A 19557-nucleotide genomic window follows, 5' to 3' on the forward strand; every position below is an offset into this window, starting at 1 on the left:
CCTTCGTTCTAAAAATCATTGAAAAAGTTGAGGACACTCAGGATAGAATTCAATAGGAGGCAGTATAAAACTTAACATTACTTTTTTTTGTTTTTGTTTTAATTTCTTCTTAAATAAACTAGATCCGAGCTCTTACATCAAAGCACCCACTGTCTGGCAAGACTGTTAGCTGGCTAATCCACAGAAAGAAAATTCTCAGTGCATTTTTTTTGAGTCCATCAACCCCATCAGAATTTAGACCCGTCGATACAGTGACAGACTCAGTGCAGTCTACCTCTAAGTGGGGGAAGTAAGACGTGTGTGTGGCTTACACGCTACAGCCCAAGTCATGGGTCCCAAAGTTATGCAGGTAGTAAAGTGTTTATAAATCAGAGTTGTTGTTTTTTTGATGGAATATTATAATTATTTTTTTAAGATTTTATTTATTTATTTGACAGAGAGAGACAGCAAGAGAGGGAACACAAGCAGGGGGAGTGGGAGAGGGAGAAGCAGGCTTCCCGCTGAGCAGGGAGCCCGATGTGGGGCTCGATCCCAGGACGTTGTGATCATGACCTGAGCTGAAGGCAGATGCTTAATGACTGAGCCACCCAGGTGCCCCTAATAATTTAATTCTAATATACATCCTAGACTAAGTTTTACTGGCAAAAAACAATTATAAGAAATATAACCAAAAAAAAAAAAATCACTGGAGTCTAGGGGAAAAAGACCAGTTTTCAAACTAAGCATGTTTTTTGCTAATGTCAACTCTTTATTCATGGATTTAGTCATCTATTCAGAAAGAACACACGGTACAGTTTACAGAAGGCCAGGATTCAACAATTTAAGAACTATGTGGCTCAAAATGTATGTATCAATAGTTGACCCTAGTGCCTTAAAAGAATTTTCCCCAATGACAGTTTTTAACAGCCAATTCCTAAAATGTCTTAGAGCATTTTCTCGAGTGTAATGGTAATAAAGATGATGGGTAAGTAAATCTTACCTTGCCCAATCTACTTGTGAAACAGTTCCTGAGTGACAGGCGAACTGGGGTGCATTTGGAATAGAGAAGCAGACCGCAGTGGTCAACGTAAGAGATGACAAAGACCCATGCCAGGAATTGGTTGTAGAAAGGAAAAGGAAAAGCCAGACTTTAGAGATACGACAGAGAAAGAAGGGTAAAATGCAAAGTTGGGGAGATAGGGCAAGGAATCAAAGACAATTTCAAAATAACAACTACATAAGCAATTCATGATGGCTTGCAAATGACAAAATAGATGGAAGAAATCTTCTGAAGAAAAACATTTACTGTAAGAGCCACCCACAACTTCTTGAACACAAACCATTTATTGGAAAAAGGAAACAAAAATGCCAGTTGATTAAGCAACAGAATAATAAAACCACTTCAGAAAGCTATTTTAACTACATGATCCTAGGCATCTTCCAAAGCTTAATGCAATGTATTCTTCAAAAACCGGTACAATGTTACTGTATTAATTCCATGTGTAATTATTTGAATAGTGTGTTACTCATCTTACCTCATCTAAAATAAATAATATTCCCAAGTACCCGGAAAAGAACCTGATACAGATTAAGTGCTGTTTAGGTATTTGTTAAGTGTAAAAACACTTGGCTATCAAAAATTGAGTATCAGCACCAAATTTGACTAAATATACAGTCCTTGTTGGTCTGCACAAAATCTTTTAACTTCTATGTCCTATAAAGTCAAATCCAAGCCTACCTCTCCAGATGTGGTAGAAGGTGTGGTGACCTCCAAGGAGCCACGCTATCCTTGCCCTCAGGGTACAGACCCGCAAGCCAGCTCCCACCCCGAATCTGGGCTGCCCTGTGATTCTCTCTGAACAACATAATTTGGCGTGACACTTGCCAGTTCTGGGTCTAAACTTAGGAAGTCTGGACGACTCCCACTTTTGAGACCCAGACACCATGTAAAGAAAAAATTTAGCTACATGGCAAGACCACGTGGGGAAGGAGGGGAGGACAGGGAGGGGGAGAGAGTGAAGGAGGCCCAAGGTTGTACAACGGGAAGACAGAGGAGTACAAGACCCTTCTAAGGGGGCAGCCACTATTTAGCACAGCTACCCCTCAAGAGCTGCCACTTTTCAAAAGAACCTAGAAATCTAAATTTTGATATAACACCTGATTAATGACAATTGATTCTGTTAAAAAATAACTGTATGGACTCCCCTCCTCATCCCCACCCCCCCAACAAAGGTTACCCAGTTTGTGCCCTTTTCTCTGTGGCCTGTGGTAATCTCATGTATGCTACCACTTGGTCTGAATTTCCATCTCTATGCTGATGATGCTCCTAACTCTACCTGTAATCCTGCCCCCCCCACCCCCCCAGAGCTCCAGATCCATATACACAATTGCCTGCTGTATATCTTCACCTAGATGTGATCAAATACCTCATACAGGTTACGTCTCAAAAGGACAGTCATCTATCCTCTGGATCTTGCCTTCCATTCTGTATTCTCTAACTCAGTGGACTATTACTGCCCACCTAGTGGGACAACCAGGAATCCAAGCAGGCATGGTGATTCCTCTCTACTTTTTATGCCCTATAGCCAAGGTCATGAGAATGGCTTACTGATTCCATCGCCTAAAGGTCTTCAGAGTCTGCTCGGTCTTCTGCATTCGCATTGGTACCATCTTGTTTAGATTCCCATGATTTCTTATCTAGACTACTGCAACCGTCTCTTAATTTTTCTCCTAACCAAAACACTGTCTCCCTCCAGTTTACTTTCTCCACCCCTACAAGGCTGGCCTTTCAGAGAGACAAATCACAGCCCTCTACCAACAAGTTTCCTTCCAATGGCTTGCATGAGAAACGGGGCTCCTCCAGGGCTGGCGTCTTCCGACTTCTCTCCCACCTTCTCTTTGTGCTCTAGAGGACTGTGTGTTACTTGCAGTTCCCAAAATACAACATACCGGCTCATTCTCTACAATGGTGTGCTTGCAATTTCATGCTTCCTCTGTCTGGAAGGTCCTTCTAGTCATCCTTTTTTCTTTTTTTAATTTTTAAGTAATCTCTACACCCAAGGTCGGGCTTGAACTCATAACCCTGAGATGAAGAGTTGCATGCTCCACTGACCGAGCCAGCCAGGCGCCCCTCTATTCATTCTTTAAAAAATAAAGCTGCTACTGCAACCTCTCTGCTGCTTCTCCGATCTCTAACCTAAGACACAGGATTAATCACTTCTATGTAACATGTGCGAGTTTCTTGTTTACCTAGTTGTTTGTTTGCATGCTGCCAAAACAAAGAAATTGCTCCACAGAAGTTGACTAGGTCCCAGAAACTGAATTCATAATCTTTTTAAGATCCCTGTTCTATAATTTCTTCTACAAATATCCAAAATAAAACATTTGGTCTCAGTGTCATTTAAATATTTATAATGTCAAATTAAAATGTCTTGAATCCCCCTCATGACCACCATAAAAGCATTATAAAGCTGCATTTTGACCAAGCATTTTATTTACTTATTTAAAAAAATATTTTATTTATTGATTTTAGAAAGAGAGAGAAAGCTTGCAAGTGGGGTGCGGACGGGCAGAAGGAGAGGGAGAGAGAGAATCTCATGCAGACTCTTGTGAGATCACGACGTGAACTGAAAACAAGAGTTGGACGCCCAACTGACTGAGCCACCCATGCACCCCTATTTTGACCAAGCATTTTATTTACACTTATTAAGCAGGCATGGAGCCCAATGTGGGGCTTGAACTCACGACCCTGAGATTGAGACCTGAGCTAAAATCAAGAGTCAGACACTTAACTGACCAAGCCACCCAGGCACCCCTGGACCAAGCATTTTAAAGCTCTACTCACCCAAAGGCTGATCAGTTGTTTGCTCTTTATTGTCTACAAAAATATAAAAATATAATAAAGATAAGGTGTTATTGTCCATGATACAAACATCTGCAGGGTTAAAGATATATGGAAACAATGAACAATAACATCAGCAGCATCAAAAGACAGAATGTGGTTCCTAACAGCTAACTAATAATTTTAATATTTTCAGATTTTTTTTTTTTGAAGATTTTATTTATTTGACAAAGAGAGACACAGTGGGAGACGGAATACAAGCAGGGCGAGTGGGAGAGCGAGAAGCAGGCTTTCCACTGAGCAGGGAGGCCGATGCGGGGTTCGATCCCAGGACCCTGGGATCATGACCTGAGCTGAAGGCAGACACTTAACGACTGAGCCACACAGGTGCCCCTAATATTCTTGATAAATACACCTTGATGGACAGAGTAGAATCAGGACAGGGGACTGTTTTGGTAATTAATGACCATAGCTGGGGGTAGTAATCTCTAATACGCTAGGGAGAAATGAGTCTGGAAATGGTGGGGGTGGTACTAAGCAGTAGCAGGAATGGTTAGCAGTTACTGAAGGCTTGCCTGGTACTGTTCTATGTGTTTTAAATATAATGGATTTAGATAAGCCTCACCTTGTCTATGAGGTATATACTTCCTCCATAATATAGATAAGGAATCTGAGGTACAGGGAGATTGAGTCATTTGCTCAAAGTAATTGAGCTTGTAAGTCTCACTCCACAGTCCACGCTCTTTGCCATCTACATACATAAAATGAAAAAACCTCCCATCCCAAGGACCATGCAGGAAAAGATGCAGGGAAAGATGGGAGTTGAGTCAATAACATGTCTACTATTATAGACAGGGTAACTCTGTTTGCATTCTTAATAATATATGTAACTACTGGAATCTATTAAAAGTTCATTAAAAATTTTCTTTTTCAAAAACTCAGTGTTGGGGGCATCTCTTGATTCTTGAGGAATAAGGATATAATGAAAGAGGGGGCCAGGAAAATCTTAGAAGCTTAGTGGTGGTTTCTCGCAAAAGTTTTCCTGAAATAACTTTCACAATGTTCGCTGAACAGCAAGAAATAAAAGAGGGAAAGAGGATTCTACCGAGACCAAGGGAAACAACTAGCTCCCTCACTGCATGGGTTTGGATGTCTGAAGCACACGTCCCCGTGAGGCCCCTCAGGACGACGGCATGCCGGTAACAGAGGCCTTCCGGTGTGTCTCATTTGCATCTGCGTAACGGGCACAGCCTGATCATCACTTGCAATAATAGAGGTGTATTAGTAAAATATGGGCACGAAACTAAGCAGACTAGTTACGGTGCTAAAAAAAAAATGAGAAATAACATGTTGAGAAGACAAGGGATCACTGTAAATATTAAATGATGTAACTGACTTCCTAAACTACTAGTGTAAGGTTTTAGTTTCAGATATTTTCACAGGCTCCATCACTGCCTTCCAGGATCTCAGGCCCATGCTGATGTCCCCTATCTTTACGTGGTCTTCAGTATTACTATGCTTTTCACCATAGTTGAGGGTTTCCTTTTAGCTTTAATCAGAAATCTGATAAAAATTGGCGAGAATGATGAATACTTCTGCTGTCAGTCTCTCTTACTATTTTTTTAAAGATTTTATTTATTCATTTGACAGAGAGAGACACAGCAACAGAGGAAACACAAGCAGGGGGAGGGGGAGAGGGAGAAGCAGGCTTCCCGTGGAGCAGGGAGCCCGATGCGGGGCTCGATCCCAGGACCCTGGGATCATGACCTGAGCTGAAGGCAGATGCTTAACGACTGAGCCACCCAGGCGCCCCTCTTATTTTTTTTTTTAAGATTTTATTTATTTATTTGAGAGAGAGAGGGAGATAGCAATAGCATGAGTGGGGGGGAGAGGGAGAGAGAAAAACAGATACCCTGCTAAGCAGGAAGCCCACCTTGGGGCTCGATCCCAGGACCCCAGGATCATGACCTGCGCCAAAGGTAGATGCTTAGCCAACTGAGCCACCGAGGTGTCCCTGCTGTCCATCTCTTAATGGTCCATGACCAACTATTTCTCTGTATAACACCAACAATCCTCAATCACACACCTTTTACTTCAAATAAAGACACCCCATTAACTGCCTTTTTATGACACAGTTATATGCAATGATAAAAATATACATTGATATTTTGTTTCTGCAGTATACTTATTCTGTAGTTTTATAATCTAGAATATTTTTAATATTTTCACTTGCATCAAATTATCCTTCATGTAAGTACTAATTTCAACCCTGAACTGTATTATTTTAATAACGAAAAAATTTACTAGTACTACAATAGCAGAATATCTAGTTATTATATTCAAGCTAATGTTTTATGTTTATAGTACTCACCAGGATGCCCAAGATTATTTAATTCATCTAAAATGAAATAAGAGAAAATAAGTTTTAAATAATCAAACTGCCAATTTAGTACAAGTAGTAAGACTAATCAGAAAAGCAGGTTTCAAGCTATTAAATCATGTTATAATATTTCATTAGTTTAGAACTTTTCAAATGCCTTCAGGGAGAAGCCATGCAACTACCAAGCATGAAAGAATGCTACTGCTGATATTGTGTAGAACTTTTGACCTATTGCTACTTTCATTAAATGACAAAAAGCTGAACAGACTCATTCATGATTTGTTCAAAGTTTTAGATATTCTGGCCTTTTGGTACAGAAACAGTCAAGGGATAGGTCTGTGGCCTCTACGGGAAACTATGAAACAATCTCAAATGATTTCTTCTTTTTTAATAAACTTTTAATTTTAGAATAGTTTGAGATTTACAGAACTAATATGAAGACAGTAAAGAACTCTTTCCTGCATACACCCATACCCAGCCTGTTTTAACATCTTATGTTTAGTAAGGTGTATTTGTCACAACTAATGAACCATTACTGTTCTTTTTTCCCCCGGGACCCCATGCAGGACACATTATATTTTCTTATGTCTCCCCGGGCTCTTTGCCGTGACCGTTTCTGAGGCTTTCCCTGTTTCTGATGGCCTTGACAGTTGTGAAGGTTACTGGTAGGGACTTTGTAGAATGTCTCTCACTTTGGATTAGTTGATGTTTTCCTCATGCTTAGACTGGTGGAATGTGTTTTTGGAGGTACAGTGGTTTCAGAATTATTAACCCGTTCTCTCCAGCTAAAGGAGAGATAAAATCATCTAAGCAAATACCCATGACATTATAGCCATCTATTTTTCCTTTACAAATCTTATGAAGATGCAAATTAACATTAACAGTAAATTACAAATGTTATGCTGTTGATAAGATGTCACAGAGGAACTTATTCTTATCTGTGATGTAAAGTCAACGGAAGAGCATCATCAACTAGAGTACAGGGCTCCAGACACTTTCTTTTGCCTCTTGTCTTACAGACTTCATTCATTTCTAGTTACTTAGGTCAGCACCTTGTTCTTCCTTCCCCTCTTCACTGAGGTTGCTGCATACATTTGTAACGCATTTAGATTCTCTGGCGACATTCTGCTTTCCATCCTGGGATTCCCCCTCCCCTGACCTCCTACTAGATGATTTTAAAGACTTGCATACATGTATTCACCATTACAATGATCATACAGAATAGTTTCACTGCCCTAAAAAAATCCCCTGAGCTTCACTTATTCAATCCCCACCTTTTGTCCTGACCAAATATCTTTAACAAAATACATAAAGTGAAACAAGTAACATCATGTTTTGCAGGTTAAAAAAAAAGATATGATGTAGGATACTGTTAATGGTATGTGTCAATCCACTAAACATAAAACATCTCAACATTTACACTTTTTTAGAAAGAAAAGTTGGATCTAATTCTCCCATCTGAAATTTCTGAAGTAGTTTTCATACTCGGATCTTCATCTCTAAGTGTGCTGAAAGGCTTATGTGAACATTAGAATTTGACAGTGTGTTTGCTACTGTAAAAACTACAGAGATGATCATACAGGTAAAGAAACAGCACAGCAGGTAATTTCCATGCATCACCCTGAAGCCAAACAGCAGGGCTAGTTTATATTTGTTCTTAGAGATATTCAACTTTGGAAAGTTTAAAAATCATGCAATTAGGCAAAATAGAAGAGAAGGAAGAGGAGTTTGTTAGGATTTCTTCACTTAGTGTCCCTCATGTAAGGCCTCTATAGACAACAGGATTGGAATCCCCCTTACGCTAGAGAATTCCTGTTCAAAAGTATGCATTAGGACAAAAAACAGTAATTGCAGCATTTCAATGTGATACCACAGAGATACGAAAGACAGCAGAACCCAGGAAACAAAAGATTTAACTTTTTTTGTTTTTTACTTTACCCAAGTAGAGCCCAAGATTATGTAATAGTTTAAAGAAGCAGAAATTGAAAAAATACTTTGCTATTTACAAACCAAATTCTGTAAAACAATGTGATGTACTAAGGGAAGGTAACAAGTATTAAAATTTATTCGTTAGAACTTATGTACAATGCTTTGCATAATTAAAACAAATTTAAAAGCTTATATTGAAATAGATTTTCCAGTTCTTATAAATTATGGTAAAGATGACAAGGTAGATTAATCTACAGACTTATAGCTTCAAAAAATGGATCTAATTTTATGCTGAAATAGAAATATTAGGCATTTGATAAAACATGTGTTTAACAAGAAATCGCCTATCCTGAAACTCTCACAAAAGCCACATTTGCATTTGAACAGCAAATAATCATGGCTAAAAGGATGGCTAAAGTCATTTAAACAATTATTCATGGTAGTAGAGCCATCCATCTTTTTAACGAATTTTATAAAGATAAAAATTAACATTAAGAATTAATTGTAAATGTTTCCTATTCGTAAGATGTACAGAAATGCTATTCTTATATGCAATAGAAAATCAATGGAAAATTAGTTACCTTAATAGTGTGTCAGTTTAACAATGTCCCTGGCAATTTACAAATCCTGAGACTCGGTGAAATTTCTTTCTTATAGCTAGTATTTTTTCCATCACTGCACTCAGCAGGCTAGAGCACTCCACCAATCCCCAGAGGAACCAGCATGCAGGATATGTGGTTTCAAACCAAAGGATTTACACTACCTTCAGTGCACTCCACTGCCTCATCTGTTCTTCCTTGTTCCAGAGAAAACAAATGTGAATATACTGTAATTCATGATCTTAGGAAGGGCAGCCATCAGGTAAACAGAGAAATAAATATCATAGAAATATGTTGGCAAACCAACATATGCATCACCTCTCCTACTGCTGACAACTTATCTATAAATGCATTAAGTTTAAACAGAGCAAACTCCCAGATTACAAACTTTATAATGGGGACGGTTGATTAATGATCACTCTTTCCTTCCTATGTCTGTGATGCCTGGTTTTTAAAAGTGTTTTATTAAAAATCTTTTCCCACTTAAAAGTTTTTTTTTATAACTGAAGTTTTTTTTTTTTTAAGATTTTATTTATTTATCTTAGAGAGAGAGACAGAAAGAACAAGCAGGGGAGCAGCAAAGGGAGAGGGAGAAGCAGGCTCCCCGCTGAGCTGGAAACCCGATGCGGGGCTCAATCACAGGAACCCAGGACCATGACCTGAGCCGAAGGCAGATGCTTAACCAACTGAGCCACCCAGGCACCCCTATAACTAAAGTTTTAAAGAATACTTTTTTTTGCCACAAATGTTTATGATTGTGAATTTAGTATGTATTCTCTTGAATTTCTATATAAATAACTCTGGATACTCAACACGACATTAAATAGAATGGGGTAAAAAGCAGAATTTCCATTGCTTTAATGTTTCATTTTATGTAACTTCTACCCCACTTACCAGAACACTAAGAGTACTTACCTATGATGATTTCTACCTTCTTGCTATCCTGACTGTCTCGGTCATTATAAACATGACACCAGTAGGTTCCCTGATGTTCCAGATCCACATAAGGTACCTATTATCAATATCAGAACACACACACACACACACACACACACATTTCCTTTCAATTTAAATTGGCTTGGAGAGAAACTTATTTTGAATTAGGAAAAAAAACCTGTAACATTTAAGAGGACTTTAGACATTCTTAGATTATTTTCATTTATTAGATTAAATATTAGCAGGCAAATGATACAATGATTCCAATAATGGTGAGTTAGGTGTAGTACTATTTGACATTTTAAAGATTTTATTTTTTATTTATTTATTTTTTTAAAAAGATTTTATTTATTTGACAGAGAGAGACACAGCGAGAGAGGGAACACAAGCAGGGGGAGTGAGAGAGAGAGAAGCAGGCTTCCTGCTGAGCAGGGAGCCCGATGCGGGGCTGGATCCCAGGACCCTGGGACCATGACCTGAGCCGAAGGCAGATGCTTAACGACTGAGCCACCCAGGTGCCCTAAAGATTTTATTTTTAAGTAATCTCTACACTCAACATGGGGATCAAACTTACAACCCCATGATGAAGACTTGCCCACACCACCGACTGAGCCAGCCAGGCGCCCCTATCTGACATTTTAGTATCAGCCCTTAGATGTGGGCTAGTGTTATGTTCCAGCATTTCTGTAAATATAAGAATGAGCTAATAACTGAATACATTTCGGCTCAAGTCATGATAACTAATGATTATCATTAAACATTAAAACACCTCAATGAATATGAATTTTAATGTTTGTCTTAATTTTCAATTATACTACTTATTTTATATATCTACACAAAAAAATACCCAAATAACCAACTTCTTACCATGTATAGCTTTTTTGTCTCATGTATTAATGGTGATTCATTTTTGAACCACTGGTAGTGAGGAATAGGGCTTCCAACAGCAACACACTGTAAGACCAATGTGCTACCAAGCATCAGCTTTTGGGACCTTGGTTCAACGCAGATTTGCAACTTGGGTTCAGAGATGCCATCCACACTTCCTTAAATTAAAAGAAAAATATCACTAAACATAAATAAAATCCCTAGGTCAGTAAGAAAAAATGTTCCCCCTTTAACTAAAAACAGAAACAAAAAACAACATAAAAAGGTGTTTTCAAGTTATTTTTTATGATCCTTAACAGTACCTCCTAAAACTGTTTCATAAAACTGTGATACATCTAGAAACACTACGAGATGTTCTGTGGTTAAAAGGATGCCGTAGACAAGTACGTTCAGAAAATTCTAGGTTAAACAAAGTTAAACAGATTTTTTTATTGCAGGACTTCTCAGAGCTTTAAGTGTTATATGCTTTGTTTATTTAAAAGGGCAAAATAGTTAGAGTGGTTTCCACACGTTTGGCCACAGATTCTTTTTGGTGGGGGCAAATAACATCTTGAGTGATATTCACATTCAACATAGAAAGTTCTACATTCTGCTGTTTGATTTAAGTTATTAAAAGGAGTTTTAGCATGGAATAAATATGGATGGATGATCACTAGCATTTCTTCCTGAGGCAGACACCAGAAAGCATTATTACTATTACTTTTTTAAAGATAAATTTATTTATTTATTTATTTAAGATTTTATTTATTTATTTGACAGAAAGAGACAGCGAGACAGGGAACACAAGTGAGGGGGTGGGCTGGGGTGGGAGAGGGAGAAGCAGGCTTCCTGCTGAGCAGGGAGCCTGATGCAGGGCTCGATCCCAGGACCCTGGGATCATGACCTGAGCTGAAGGCAGATTCTTAACGACTGAGCCACCCAGGCGCCCCTAAAGATTTATTTATTTTAAAGAGAGAGAGAGAGAGCATGTGCACGTGTGCACCCATGAGGGGTGGGGGAGGAGGAGGAGAGAGAGAATCTTAAGCAGACTGCACGCTCAGTATGGAGCCCAACACAGGGCTCAATCTTACGACCCTGAGATCATGACTTGAGCCGAAATCAAGAGTCCAGTGCTTAACTGAGCCACCCAGACGCCCCCAGAAAATGTTACTTACTGAACCCTCATGTGTTGCTCTAAGTCCTCGAGGAAGGAGGACCTGTCATTGTTACCCAATACCAAGTCTCCATCATGAAACTCAGTGTCTCACACATTGCAGGTGATCGGTCTTTGCTGAATGAATAGGATTTAACTTATAAACATATTAAAGTTCATTACACGCATAGAAATATCCTAGAAAGATATAATTTCCTTGTTTAATAATGACTATTTTTAGAGATTATTTATTTAGGTGTAGGAAAAGCTAAATTGAGAAAGAAGAATGGAGACAGGTAACAACAAGTCTGTTTCCCACCTATTCTTTCTGTGGTAAAATGACAAAGAATATAAATCTTGATTGTGAGTGTGACTACAGAAAATAACATCTGATGGCTACTCTTTAGAATAGGTTGATTTTTTAAATCAGTACTAGTTACTGGCCTAAGAAGCTGAATGACAGAGAGGAAAAAAAAAGTCTGATGAAATGCTTTATTGTGGAGAATGATACGCTACCTGCCCTTTCACGGCAAAGGCAACTCTAGAGGTCTTATTCCGCAACGTGATTTTGTCAGCGTAATACAACAGTTTGGGAGAAAGATACAGTGTAGAAAGAAATAGGAGGGACGTTTGCAGAGGCCAGTGGCAGGGCTGGCCTAAGGCATCTATCTGCACGTGCACATGTCTGTGGAGAAGGGACCAAAGCACACGGGATAAAGTCTGACCAACTGGTGATAAGTACGTACATGAGCTTCCGGTCCTGTTTGTGATATTGTGAAATTCAAGTAAACATTCAAAATAAAATAAGGCAATTCCCATCCCAAAATTCAACTTAATTTCTCACTTACCCTGGAAGCTTTCTGTTACTTCAGTGACATCACAAACATCCAGCTGTGACCACTGGCTGAATTCAAAGGTGAAATTATTATTAACTCGACAGACATAAAAGCCTGCATCTTTTACATGCACTGTGTTAAAAATAAGTTCTGATGCATTTCCGTTTGGGATCTGTGAAAGAATCAGTAAGAGACTGTAAATGAATGACTCATCAAAACATGCCTTATAAAAATGTGCCATGCAAAAAAAGGTGTTGATTTCTCTGGAGCCTTGAAAAGCATATTTCCCCCCCCAAGTTCTAAAATATTTTTTACTTAAAAAAACAAACCACATTTTGAATAATTTAAGACTAAAGTCTTAGAAATCCACACTCTTTTACAAATCCATTAACTAGAGAGTTAAGATCTCTTCCACAGATCTTCCAAAAACTAACAGGAAAGTATCTGTTCTGTCATTTAAAACTATTCAAATCATTAGTATTTAAAGAATCTACAATGGCAAATTTATAAATAACAGAGAAAGTTAGGCCCGACTATTCATTTCAGTTCTGGCCAAATTAGCTGTGAGTACCTAAGCAAGTTATTTCACCTTGAGACCCCATTTTCTCATCTGCAAAATTCCGTAAAAGGACAGACTCCTGAACAACCACTCTTCTTTCAGGATCTGGGCAGGGAAGGGCTATGGAAAGCATGCCAGTGATGGGAAGAAATGGCCACCCAAGGGTTTCCCAAGCTCTCCCCCAGGGCTCTGGTCACCACATTAAGGTTTCTTTCACCTTTGCTGCTCTCATCAATTTGTATAGTGCCACCCACTTCTGGCACATTGTCAAGGGGCTTAGTCGAGTGCCCTGTTATATTACATAGTTCCCTTTCAAAAGTATCCCTCTCCAAACCCCAACCAACTGAATTCCACTCTTGCCCCTTCAGAACCTGCACCAGAGCAAGAGCATTCTGCTGAAGGTTTGACAACTAGGATGGCAGGCTGCCCTTGGCACCATGTTAATGTACTAAGTCTGCTTTCCTACTAGACTATTAATGCATATTTTGTGTCTCTTCAAACCTCCTACAATCAATCCTGCTTCTCTCAGCTACTGACTTCAGATAGAAACTCTCCTCTTCCTGCAACCAAAGCTATCTATGTATCTCTTTATAACTGCTCTCTTCTTTCTGTTAAAATGGAAAATGCGTCTTCCTGGCAAAGGCTACTTGGGCTTAGGATCTGTGGGGATCCACTCAGAACCTCAGACTTGGTATGTAGACTAGTTCAAGCTGCAGACATTTGGGATCAATAGGTGCAGAAAGCAGCTTTCTCAGAGACCCCCCATCTGACTAAAAGTAGACACTTCTGGGAAATGAGGCTACCATAAATTCCTTCTTCAGGGTGGCTTTGCCCAGGAAGGAGACCAAAAATAAACCTACTACAAATCCCCTCTCCAGGAGAGTTTTATGGCCATGATGAAGATGGGAAAACCACTTTCACCCACAATGAATAAACATGGTCAAACTTTCTCATCTCCTGTTTATTCTTCTAGAAACCCCTTTGTATTTCTTAAAGAAACCCATCTGTTCCTCTCATAGAGGCCTTTGTCCCTCTACCTTTCTCCCTACTAAATTAGGTATGTAAGGCTTTAACTTTAACTAGTCATGGAACTACTTCCTTTGTAAGTTCCGATACTAATACACTTCTTCTCTTGTCAATCTGTATTTTGTCAGTTAATTCACAGGAACCCAGAGAATGAACATAAGAGAGCAGAGGAAAACATTTTCCTTTCCTGTCAATTCCATCCTCTCTGACCTTGCTCCTGCAATTTTCTCTCTGCTTTACCATCTATTTCTCTTCTATTGTATCACTCTTGAAAGCATACTCTAGTCCTTTGTATCTTAAATAAGTAAAAAACCCCAAACAAGCCTCCCTTGACATGCACCCGCTCCTCTCAGCAGCACTGAAAATGCTAACTACCCCTTTTTTCTTGAAATGCCTTCCCTTTTAGGCTTCATACCATCCTCTGCTGGATTTCCTCCCAGCTCTCTTGCAGGTTCTTAGTCTCTTTACTGGTTTGTCTTCCGTAACATAAACTTTCAAAGACTCTCCAGATATCCAAACTGCCTAGCTGATTCATGTAGATGTCTAATGGGCATTTTGAACTTAATGCATCTAAAACCAAATCCTTGATTTTTCTCCTTAAATCCATTTCTTTCCCAATCTTCAATACCTCAGTATATAACACGTCCCCAGATGCTTCCATAAAAAATCCAGGGGTCATCCTTGATCTCTCTTCCTTTAACCTATCAGGTGTGATCAACTCTCCCTCTAAAATAACCTGACCTGAGCCCTCTGTTCCCTCTTCACTGCCCTGCCACTATTTCCAGTCTACCACAAGCATTAGCTAACTGGTCTTCCCGCTGTTCTCTTGCTTCTCTTTAAGCGGCAGCTTTGTGTTTTAAAAACATAAATCCTATCATGTTACTTCTGCTTAAGACGGTTAGTGGCTTCTCACTTTAGATCACCCTTCTGATTCTCCTCATAGTTCTTAACTCAAAGAATTCTATTTGTTTGCTGTCTCTCCCCACCGGAGCAGGACCCTGTACGTCAGTGCTTCATCATCACGGCCTTACATCACGGCCTGGCACAAAACAAGTGCTCATCAAGTACTTGTTAAATGAATATCTCTTAAAATAACCCCATGGCCATAAAGGTAGTCTGACAAAACTCGACCTTGTGAGGGCTTTAAAATCGATTACAACTCTTCTAATCTAAGAAGTACTCCCCACCTCCTACATTTTTACCTTTCTCAAATCAGGGCATATTTTACAAATGATATGCTTAATGTAGCAAGTTTTATCTGTTATTTCTCCCTTTTCAAAAGACATTGACTAAGATAAAAGCAACTTTGCAATTGAGAAAATGTTAAAAATAACTTCAGTTACCATCTCCTGAAAGCCTAGGTACATGAAACACATTGTCTATTAAATTCTTATAACCCTGGATGACAGGAATTTGTATCACAAAAAAAATGACACTCAGGGTTCCAACACAGGCCTGTCCAGCACCAAAGCCTATATGCAATCTTTTACTACAGTTCAGCGGCTCTACCTTACCTCTGTGTAAGGGATGAGAATAAAAAATCGTATAACACCACACATTTCTTCTAAGGCACAGGATGATCCCATTAAAGGAAAGATCATGATCTTAGAACGGCTCTTTAACTTAGTTTCAGGTTTGCAAATGTAGACTTAGTACTGAATTTGGATGAAAGCTTAGTTATTTGACTAACAGGTTGAAAAGAGTATGGAGTTTCAAGGTACAATCTAGGAGGGAAGGGGGCTAGGGGAGGTGGAGTGGGAGAAGAGAGGAGCCAACCAAAGCGAGACTCAACATGGGCTAGCCAGACCAGTGGGAAACACTCAGTGGCAGAGTAGCTCAAAGAACTTTTTTTTTTTTTATATTTTATTTATTTATTTGACAGAGAGAGAGAGAGAGAGAGAGAGCAGCAGAGTGCAAGCAGGGGGAGCTGTAGAGGGAGAGGGAGAAGCACTCTCAGCTGAGCAGGAAGCCCCATGTGGGGCTCGATCCCAGGTCCCTGGGATCATGACCTGAGCTGAAAGCAGACGCTTAACCAACTGAGCCACCCAGGCACCCCTAGCTCAAAGAACTTTTAAGAAAAAAGAATTCCAATATGTAATTTTAAATTATTTACTGGGTGGTGCAGGGATACACCACACTGAATTTTACTTCAGAATCTACCACAATAGCCTAAATCTTTTGATATAATAGTTATGTGGAACATTTAAAATAATCTTCCATTAGCCTTCTGTGGCACCTTAAAAATCTTTTATTTAAAGATTTTGGTTTCCTTTTTTCAGGTGGTCGGGAAGACAGTGAACATTCATACTGAGTGCATCTACCCAAAGCAGCCAACCATCTTTCAAAATAAGAAGAGGGACTTGCTTGGAGAAACTGGTAAAGAGAAGCTACTACAATACCATAAAAACTTTGGTCTGGGTTTCAAAATGCCCAAGGAGGTCACTGAGTGTCCTGTACTGACAAGAAATGCCCCTTTACTGGTAATGTCTCGATCCAAGGGCAGATTCTGTCTAGTGTGGTGATCAAGATGAAGGTACAGAAGACTGTCATCAACCGAGACTTCCTCCACCACATCTGAAAGTACAACCGCCTTGAGAAACACCACAAGAATATGTCCATACACCTGTCCCCCTGCTTCAGTGATGTCCAGATGGGTAATACTGTCACAGTGAGTGAGTGCTGACTCTTGAGCAAGACTGTGTGCTTCAATGTGCTCAAAGTCACACAGGCTGCTGGCCCAAGAAGCAATTCCAGAAGTTCTGAGACTAGAGGGCACACACCGCCAAAGAAAATAAAGTTACTAAAAAAAAAAAAAAAAGAGAGAGACATTTTGGTTGGAACATAATCTGTAGTTAAGGAATTTTGGATGGGTACGTTAGAATGTACTGGTGATATGTACTATTTGTTAATGTTGTTCTAAGTAATAATACTGATTTCCACAATTTTTAGAGTCTAGAGAATTGATTTTATTATTGCTTACCATTTTAAAAAAAATATTTTATTTATTTATTTCAGAGAGTGAACAAGAGGGATAAAGAGAGTAGGGGGAGGGACAGAGGGTGAAGGAGAAGCAGACTCACTGATAAGTGTGGAGCCCGATGCCAGGATCCTGAGACCACAACCTGAGCCAAAGGCAGATGCTTAACTGACTGAGCCACCCAGGTGCCCCATTTACCATTTTTTTTATAAGACAACTTTTGGAACTGTCTTACCAAAATAATAATTATTGACTACTTCAGTAATAACACAGCCATGTCTATCAGATCAAAGTTCCAAAAAACACACTGAGGATAATGATGCTAAATAATTTGCTATCATTCTCTCTTCTTATGACAAGGGAAGTAAAATACATTTTAAAAATTACCTCTTTATTCATTTTAAACCATTGATATTGTACAAAGGGATGTCCAGTTGCCCGGCAACACAGTTTCACAAACTGTCCAGCCAACACTGCCTTTGACTCTGGGTTGACGGTGATCTTTATGCCTTAAAAAAAAAAAAAAAAAAAAAGTTAAATAACTCATGGAAGAGAGGTTTTCCTTGTTTAAGTTTCTGAAACCAAAAAGTATTTTGGAAATTACCTGTATATTCATCCTAGCTGTAAACTGCCCATTCATATCTCCCTCCCCACCAGATTATGCCTCTGTGAGTTCCAGGCTTTGTAAAACCAAGAGGAAAGAAACTCATCCACAGAAGACTTTGATCTACTGTACTTCCCGTGGCTGGGGGAGAAAACTGTTTGCCATCTTTCAATTCTTAGAAATATTTTTTTCATGTCCTAACCCCTCTGAAATCAGGATGCACCTTATAACAGATGCCTGCTAGACAGCAGGCATGATGCAGTTCTCAGTGCCAGCTCTTCAAATACTCGGTCGTAAACGCTCATGTGGCTGGCACTCCCACTGACTTAGGGGCACTGTTGCAAGCGGTGGCCACTGAAAAGGTCTTCAAGACATATTTATTTCAGTGCTATGATTTAGCATTAAAATGAAAATAACTCTGTACACAGAAAGGCACAGAAACAGAACAGCAGGATATAAATCCGACACATGTGATACAGACATTTCTTATCTGAGAAATGACTCTCAGCATCAAAGCTTGGGAAAGCTTTAAAGAAAATCCTAAGTCAATTATGGAACTACCTGCCCCCTGTCCCCCCCCACCCCCTCGTCTCCCTTTCACTTACTCCCTCTGGGGAAGCCTGCTGCCACGTCATGAGATGCTCAGGCAGCCCTGTGGGAGGCCCAAGTGCTAAGGAAAGAAACTTTCATGTAAGTGAACCATCCGAGAAGAGGACAGTTCAACCCCAGTTGAACCCCAGACGGCTGCAGCCCTGCCCCAACGGCTTGATCCTCACCTCATCAGAGGCCAAAACTGGAGCCAAAACCACCCAGCTAAGCCATTTCCAGGTTCCTATCCTCAGAAATGTGAAGTAAAAAATGGTTGTTGTATTAAGCTTTGGCTTTTGGGGTAATTTGTTATGCAGCAACAGATAACTGACACAATGGAAACCAAAGTTAGGAAGTTTTACATTTGCCGAAGTTATAATACATAAAACTGGGTTAGCTGGCTTCCAGGAAGGAAGAAAAGATCATTAAACTTGTAAAATGTAACTCCCTGCACCTAGTTTTATTTTCTTTCTTCATCTATCCTGAATATGATCTCATAACAGTATCTTTTTCTTCTATAAGCCACCAATCTAAAGGAATAAAACAAGATTACAATTGGAGTTAGTCCAATAATAGCAATCTTAGTACATCCAAGATACCAACCTTTCCAGGACAAAAATAGTATATAAGGTAAAACAGGTATGTGAAAACCATTCCAGAAAGATACCAAATAAAACCAAAATCCAAAATAAATAAATATTTATTGCATACCTATTACATTTGAGGGTCTGGAGAAACCCTAGAAAATCTTTAGTAAAGTCAGTAGAGCCTCTCAAAAAAGAATTTAAAACTTTTGCCAAGGGAGAACTTTCCTATTCATTAATTCTTTATGTTGATGCCAAGTTAGCACAGTATGGCAGAAGTAACAGTTCTTCTGGAACCTGTACTATGTGCTGGTTGCAGAGGACATGGTAAAGACAGAAAATGGAATAAGCACTCTCACTTTGGCCGGCAAATTTACAGCACTGCATTTAAGGCTCCCAATGCCATTCTTTAGCCACGAGACACATACATCACAACTTCAAGATACAAAGATTCTGATTTTCAAAGTTTACGTGTGATAAGAAAAAAAAAAAGTTGTAACAACAAAAAAAGGGAACAAATATAAATATGAAAAATAGAGGATTTGTGGCTAAATGGGCTTTCAAATGTGGCTGTCTTCTAGCCGTCTCCAACTTAACGTGTCCCAAATTCCTCCAAAACAAAATCTACTCCTGCATGAGAGCGCACTGTCTTGCCAACTCAGCCTATCCCCATGCATCCAGTTACTCAGGGCAAAAACT

At 39.4% G+C, this 19557-nt stretch overlaps 1 protein-coding gene and 1 pseudogene across 2 annotated transcripts in view; one reads left to right on the forward strand and one right to left on the reverse strand.

The window, feature by feature from the left end:
- The window catches only part of MALT1 (MALT1 paracaspase), a 57472-nt gene that overhangs the window by 20250 nt on the left and 17665 nt on the right, over window positions 1–19557 (reverse strand). Inside the window, exons 3-9 of one of the 2 annotated variants that reach the window (XM_073898116.1) lie at window positions 17470–17591; window positions 12533–12692; window positions 10532–10710; window positions 9644–9740; window positions 8893–8925; window positions 6192–6218; window positions 3824–3856 (exon numbers count right to left, since the gene is read on the reverse strand). In XM_073898116.1, the coding sequence (XP_073754217.1) occupies window positions 3824–3856; window positions 6192–6218; window positions 8893–8925; window positions 9644–9740; window positions 10532–10710; window positions 12533–12692; window positions 17470–17591 (651 nt within the window). The remainder of the gene's footprint in view (window positions 1–3823; window positions 3857–6191; window positions 6219–8892; window positions 8926–9643; window positions 9741–10531; window positions 10711–12532; window positions 12693–17469; window positions 17592–19557) is intronic. The other variant, XM_025886407.2, reaches the window with a different exon arrangement.
- Window positions 14982–16868, forward strand: LOC112835329 (small ribosomal subunit protein uS17-like; annotated as a pseudogene).

The sequence above is a fragment of the Callorhinus ursinus genome, unplaced genomic scaffold, assembly GCF_003265705.2.
Source record: "Callorhinus ursinus isolate GAN/ISIS: 27379988/994484 unplaced genomic scaffold, GSC_fseal_2.0 scaffold11, whole genome shotgun sequence".
Taxonomy (NCBI): Eukaryota; Metazoa; Chordata; class Mammalia; order Carnivora; family Otariidae; genus Callorhinus; species Callorhinus ursinus.